Genomic DNA, 7,191 nt, shown 5'->3' with positions numbered 1-7,191 from the left:
TTAACTGAACTGAAGATCACTTTGAGTCAAAGGACTGGAAGCCATTTCCAACTTAATTATAATGGATGTTTGCATGAAATGATTTGCTGTGCCATCTCAGTTCTTATCCCAGAAGACAGCTGGCCGCATCACACCATGTAATTTGTCATTACTAGCAGAAAAATGAATCAAGTTGTGCTACTGTGTTTAAGACTTCTATCCCTTCAAGAGAAACTTACCATTTCCATATGCTGCATGGAAATGTGGTATCTATCTGTAGCAAGAATTTAATCAACAAAGCACCTTTCCAATGATACAAATTCCTTGATGCTGAAGATTTGATTTAGGATTCAGTGATTATGTTTTCTTTCTTTCCTGTCAGGCTGTTAGTACGTGGTCATCTACTACACGGTTATATGGAACTTTAATAATTAAAATGTTCAGTCTGAAGCTTGTAAGCATTTGTTTCTGAACCGTTTCTGCGAACACACATTCGCAATGTTACTTCAGTCAGAAAAGTCCCCATCTGAATTTCATTGTTGTTCACTAGGAAATGACTGTCCATAAACTCACAGAACAGACCACTTTTGTAGCAAACACAATGGTCCATGGCAGCAACTATATCTTGAAAACTAAGTTTTGTAACTTCAAAAAAAAATTCAAAAAAAAATTCAAAACTAATATTTGTAACTTCGGAGCTCTAAGCCTAACAGTAGGACACTGCTACTGAACTTTGATGTATCAAAAGGTAACATGAAGCCACTGTTCGGCCAGCAAAGCAAGATACCCTTCAAAAAACACTCCTATGGTTTTTATCTTAATTTAAAACGTTGCTCTCAGCTGAGTTTGTCCATGTGTATGGTTATTGTGCATTTAAGGTGAACTTAATCTTGTGACCACAAGATTATGGCTGAAGCCATGTCTCCTTCAACTGCTGCACGTCTCCATCATCTCCTTGAATAACAGTGAGTATATCTGGATTCTTGTACTGAATTCTTGTTCGAGGTTATCTTAAACAAGAAGCTATAAATAACTGCAAGATACAAAAGATGCAAAAATAGTCTGGGCCATTTTCATGAAGCAGCGTTGGTATGTAAGGAGGTTAAAATTCCAGGTGAGGAAATTTGAACGCAGTTGGAAGGTCAACATGCAGGGTGTTCTTGCTATTTAATTTAAAAAATAGCATTTAGCTTTCTTACTGCAGCTTTTTAGTCCTATGTATGATTAGTATATGTTCACAGTATCTAAGTTAAGGCATCTGTCCAATGGGCAGCATAGCTTTAACAGGCTAGGATTGTGACATAAGTGAATAGTCACAGTATCCTTCCTGAGAAGAAACAAAACATTTTGTCTGTTACCTTGCCATCACCATCCAGAACTAACAGACCACAAAGTCCCTGCTGCACCTACAGCTCATGACTGACTTTGATCTAACATCCCATTAGCCACTTATTACAGACTTAAGTAGGAGAGAAATATTTTTAAGTGTCTAAACAAGCAACTGTCAGTTTGGAGGATACTTCTTACAAAAGTGATTGCTATATTGAAGGACATATTCAGATTGCAAGATTTATTAACTGTTAGGGATGGGCCAGATGGATTAATCCCGTTTTTACACAGTTTACATGTAAAATTACACAGGTGATGGTGCTAGGTTATCAGCTGACAGCTGCAGTACAGCAAAAGCTAAGTATATAGCAAAGGAAATAACCTGTGTTTCAAGACTTAAGCCAGACAAAGAGAGTAGCATTTGGGATGCTGCCCTCTTCTGGACGTAAGAGGGAAGTTTAACTACACTTCAGAGTAGCATAATATACTAAGAACTCTTGCAGAATTTGAAATTCTTCACAGGTTTCAACAAGGGCTGATAATACCTGCATTTTTAGTAATTATTACACGACAGAAAGTGTTACTCAGTATGGAGTTTCAGTAGGCTTTAGAGGTGCTGTGGCTTAGCTTTCACTTGCTCTGTATATTAAAGCTGGAGGCCAGACAATTCATCCTTGTCCAAAGAAGGGATGGGTGGAAAGCTTCTTCCTAGTAACAGCACTAATGCAATCTAATGGTAGAGGAAAGTGCAACGGTATCACAGCAACTCCTAAACTTCTTGATAGAAGCAAATATAATGGGTGTTTTGGTAATCAAGGTTAAGTATATATATGATTAAGGTAAAAAAACGGTCTCAGATTTACTACAGACTGGAACAGGTACACAAAGAAGCCAACATTAAATACATATATATATTTACTAACCAGACTACAAGAACTCTGCAGTCTGTTTTCCTGGCAAAACCAAAACCTTTTAAGCGTTGGTGCTGCTAGGCAACATTACAACATAGGTCAGTGCCAGCAATCAAGTACTTGCTTACAGAAGGTTGTGCAAAAGTTACAGTAATTAAAATGCTAAAGGAAATTCAGCTGTACCAACTTCTGTGATCCTTGAGTAAAGAAAACTTAACCAAAGATTCTTTATTTACAATTCAAATTCATATACGTTGTTCCACTGGAATTACTGGACAAAGAGGCAAAGAATGGGTGATTCAAGGCAGTTTGTATGCTCAAACACTTGTAAAGAAGGTAACTTGAAACTCAGGAACAAATACAGTAGAAAGCACAAGGAGACAGTGCCTTTTTTCTGAGAATCCATCAGGGCAGCTACGTTCATCCTGAACACTGGTACATTAAACTTGGTACATTAGTCATGACAAGAATATTTCTTCCGGTCATAACCTCAGCATCATGTAACTAGTGGAATATTCTCTTTTAAGTCATACAGCATCTTCTGCGTGGAAAGAAAATTTGTATCACCAAATGTTGGTACTCAGACCCACCTGTTTAGTATCAGCCTGAGCATTTGTAATAGCCCACATGGCAAGAGAAGCTTTTAGTGTTTGTTAGAATTCCAGTGTAGTACTTGAGCTAGACAGCATCAAGGTGAACCATGCCAGCCACGAAGTTTTAAAATGTTATTTAAAAGCCAGCCAGGCAAGAATTTAGCTTACAGTTCTTTCAGGTAGAGAATGATTTTCTATTGTCCCAATTAGTACAACTTCCAGCAGAAAGTGATTTTCCAGGTTTGTTTGTTTTTCCCTGTAACACTTATGAAGAGCCAGCAGCAGCTGTCTGGATTTGCAGTCTTACTGCAATAGTTGTATGTATTTCATTTTCCAAAAAAAAAGGGCTATTAGTCAGAATCCATGTCCTGGATCTCATCATAGCCAAATTCCTGTAGAACCTCCTGACGGTATTTGTTCCATGTTCTTCTCCTGTAACACTGGTCCTCATCACTGGAGCTCTCTTCAGAGTCTAAAGAGAAGTGCATTAACATTTTTGTGTTATCCCTTTGCTTAACAAGTTCAGACTATTTTAACTTCTTGAGTAACACGTGTTAACAAACAGAAAGTTTGAACAACCGTATTAGGTGAGATTTGACTTGTGCTTAATTATACTTGAGAGTACACGGATGGGGAGTTAAGAAAGAAGACTGTTTCATGAGCATGTGGAATCAAGTCATCTATTCCTTCTCAAATCAAACCATCGTTTGCAATCGCAGCACCCTGAAAAGGAGTTCTTAATTCTGACTTTGCAAAAACATCAAGATCTGCTGTAGGTCCAACAAAAGATAAACCACTGTCTAACAATGGCAGTCTGCAAGCACTGCAATCTAGCAGTGCTGTCAGGTTTTCTTTGTTGTTGTTAGAAAGAAAACGTGGGAAAATGGATGAGATTTATATGTGCACAGCATGAAAGCAAACAATACTTAGGACAGGCATACCTTTTTCTTCATCATCTTCCTCAGCTAAGAATTCATCTTCATCAGGATAATCATTACGCCAGTTACCTTCATCATTTTCATCATCTTCATCTTCGTATATTTCAGCTGGAACTTGATCATCATCTACCTGTATGTCAAGACAGAAAATTCAATATTAATACACCCACTTTGCAGTATGCAGTTTTTTGGCTACTTGTACAACAATCATAAAGAGCCAGGAGAAACTGATGTGCTGCAAGCACAGTAACTCAGCAGTCACACAAAGCAGTCACACAAAGCACACTGTAGAAAAATTCATGTTGCCAGTATGTTCACAGTGACATGGCAGTCTGCTGCAGGGAGAGTGGGATGTGAATTACTTAACATTTGTCTGACTGAATCAACTGTAACTTGAATGAGCACAGAACTGGCGCTGAGCATAAAATGGATCTTCCTTGGCCATTCTTCATAGGACTCTATGCATATTTATTCTTAACCTTCCTACTTAAGATCAATCTGTTTTTAACACCCTTACCAGTTCATATTCTTCTTTATAAGGCTGTACAGAGAGGATATTTTGGATCCAACCAGGAGCCGATGTTTCCATGCAGTAGATGTCATAAACATACTCATCTTTCTCATGGTGTTCTACTTTTCTGTGATCTTCAGAAACATTTAAACGCTCACGGATCATCTCTACTGCATTGCAAAGAATCACATCTGGATCACCAGTTTTCTGTTAAAAAATAAACATGGAGATCTTCACTGGAACCAGACACACAAAGTCTCGGTAAAAGTTTCCTTTGTGACAGCAGTCAAGCAAGAGATGTGCATACAGCAGCACTGCCACAATGCAAATGTTTTACAGCATACGAAGTCTATGGGAGAAACAACTAAAATGTGAGATATCAACAAGAAAATACTGACATGCTCTGCAAATAGGCTTTTTATTTTATTTCTTCACTCTACAGTAAAACAGAAGAAATGTCTTCACGTTTTCTCCTTCCTAGTAAATAATTTGCAATACCTTTGCTTTAGTGGCCTGTATCTGAAAGTCTACGTTTTTCCTCTGCTACAGCTTCTCAGAATACTTTTTCCTGATCTGACCCTACTCAGTTTTGTTTCCATTTAGCAGATTGATAGGTAAGAGATCTCAAACGTCTGTTTGAACTACTTACTCTGGCTTTATAAGAAGCAGGAGTTCATACTGTATCCTGATGGCAGAGCTCTAGTGTGATCGTTAAGAAATGCTGAAGGATGACAGCTGGTTGGGCTCTGCCTTACCGGAGAATTTTCTTTAAAAGCATCCATCCTTCACTTACATGCAATGAAAGAACTACTAAAGGATGCAAACGCAGCCCTTCTGCCTTCTTTTATATGTGGAGTCTTAAATACAGAATGTTTTTAATATCCTGTGTGCATGGGCTGCCCTATATAGAAGGCAGAGCTGCTTTGTTTTTAAAAGCGTTCTATCAAGCAGATATTCCTCCAACCAAAAAGGTACTTAACTCATACCAAAGAAAACAGGAGCTAAGGAACTTGTCAAACACCTGGAGTGCTGCTATAAACAAAGCATACACAAAAAGAAACCAACCTAAAGAACCCTGCAGATACTGCAAGTACAAGGAGATGCTCAAAAGCATTTAGGGGAGTCTTGCCTACAAGTGGCATTCCTAGGTGGATGAGAAGACACTGAATTAGACTTCTTTTCTTCTCTAGCAGGGAGAAAACGACTCAGCAATCCATCTAGCAGATAAATAGGAGCATTAATATACATGAAGAGCACACAGGAAAAAAAAGAGTGGTACGAGCCAACTCTGTGTGGCTGTCAAATATTACTGCACTCCAAGATACTCATAGAAGATGCTTCTTGCACCATGTGTTAACCACTGCAAGTTACAGATTTCTGGTTGAAGCTCCTGTCGAACACAGGAATACTTAGGATGCAAAAACCTTTAGCTGTCAGTCTGCCCACACGTACGAGCCCGTGACAGAAAAGTACTTCAAGTATGCTAGGTTTATCTGCTGACCTGTGGGTTTGTTGCAGTAAAACTGGAGTCCTCCACCACCTCCTCCTCTTGCACGATATCAAACAGCTGGAAGTTCCCTCCGCAGTCTGAGCTCTTATCCACAGCACCGCTGTCCTCCTGTGACGCATCTCCTGCTGCTGCAGGGGCCGATCTGCCGCCATCGCTCCCTGCCTGGCTGTCTGTGAGGGTCACAGCTGTCCCGCTGGAGCCCGGCCGATGGCTGGCAACTACACGGTAGCGGTTCTCCTTCCTCCTCGCCTGCTTGGAGGAGCGGAGCTCCTGTGCTATCCGCTGTGTGCTTCCCAAGGAAGGCCGCAGGCTCTGTGCTGCTTTGTCTTTACTGATCCCTTCTTGAACGTATTTCTGAATGGGCTCGTTCTGGCAGAGGAAAAAAAGAAGAAGCATGGACCTGTTAGAGTGCATCTGGAGGAGGGATCCTCTGATCCAAGGGATGGATCACCTCCCTACGAGGACAGGCTGAGAGCTGGGGCTGTGCAGCACGGAGAAGGGAAGGCTCCGGGAGACCTGAGAGCAGCCTGTCAGTATCTACAAGGGTTGTAAGAAAGAAGGGACAGACCCTTTAGCAGAGTGTGCTGTGACTGGACAGGGGGAAATGGTTTCAAACTAAAGGAGAGGATACACTGGATATATTATATATGTTTTTTATGATAAAGGCAGCGAGGCAATGGCACAGAGAGGTGGTGATGCCCCGTCCCCGCGGACAGCCAGCATCAGGGGATGGGCTGTGAGCACGGATGGAGCTGTGGGTGTCCGTGCTCAGCGCAGAGTGCGAGCAGCCGCCCTTTAAGGTCCCTCGCAACTCAAACGACTCTACGAATGGAAACGGTGACACCAACAGCGGTGATCACGCTCCTTTCTAGAAGCGCCCACAAGTTGACTCACAATATCCTTTACAACCAATCACAACGGAACAGATAAACCAGGTTTTTCCAATACCAAAGGCCGTGCATCAGCTGAAAGCCGCTACCCCTGCGTAACCAAACTCAGCACCGCCGTCGGCTTCACCAGCCCGCAGGCCGCCCAACGCGCATCCACCCCCGCGAGCGCCAATAGGGCCAGGATCCCGGCGGTACCTTGGAGGACACGGTGGCCACCAGCTTGAAGACGCCCCTCTCCACCGGCGCTCCCTGCCCGGGCTCCGCGCGCAGCCGCTTGCAGGCGAGCAGCAGCGCCTCGGCCGGTTCCGCACCGCCCCGCTTCCGCTGGACGCGCAGCACGGCCGCCCGCTCCATGGCGCCGCGCGGCACGCCGGGACGGGGCGGGCACTGCCGGCGGCGCCGCGGTGCAGGACGGGCGGGCGGTCGCGCCGCTTCCGCGGGAGGAGACGGCGCGTGGTTTGCTGGGATCCGCGCGGCGGGTAGGGGAGCGGCTGGGGGTGGGCTTTTGGTTTGTGCTTTTTATTGCCGCT

At 43.0% G+C, this 7,191-nt stretch overlaps 1 protein-coding gene across 1 annotated transcript; it reads right to left on the bottom strand.

Annotated features, from left to right (window-relative positions):
- Window positions 1–3,162: 3,162 nt before the first annotated feature.
- Window positions 3,163–7,015, bottom strand: SLC7A6OS (solute carrier family 7 member 6 opposite strand; the record flags this gene model as incomplete). Its single annotated transcript, XM_079541402.1, has 5 exons — window positions 3,163–3,284; window positions 3,754–3,880; window positions 4,268–4,468; window positions 5,763–6,140; window positions 6,857–7,015. 5 exons carry the CDS (start codon window positions 7,013–7,015, stop codon window positions 3,163–3,165), a joined length of 987 nt encoding a protein of 328 aa, XP_079397528.1.
- Between the last annotated feature and the right edge of the window lie 176 nt (window positions 7,016–7,191).

Source organism: Tetrao urogallus (genome assembly GCF_951394365.1).
Source record: "Tetrao urogallus genome assembly, chromosome: 12".
NCBI classification, from domain to species: domain Eukaryota; kingdom Metazoa; phylum Chordata; class Aves; order Galliformes; family Phasianidae; genus Tetrao; species Tetrao urogallus.
This window is presented reverse-complemented; position numbering and strand designations above follow the sequence as displayed.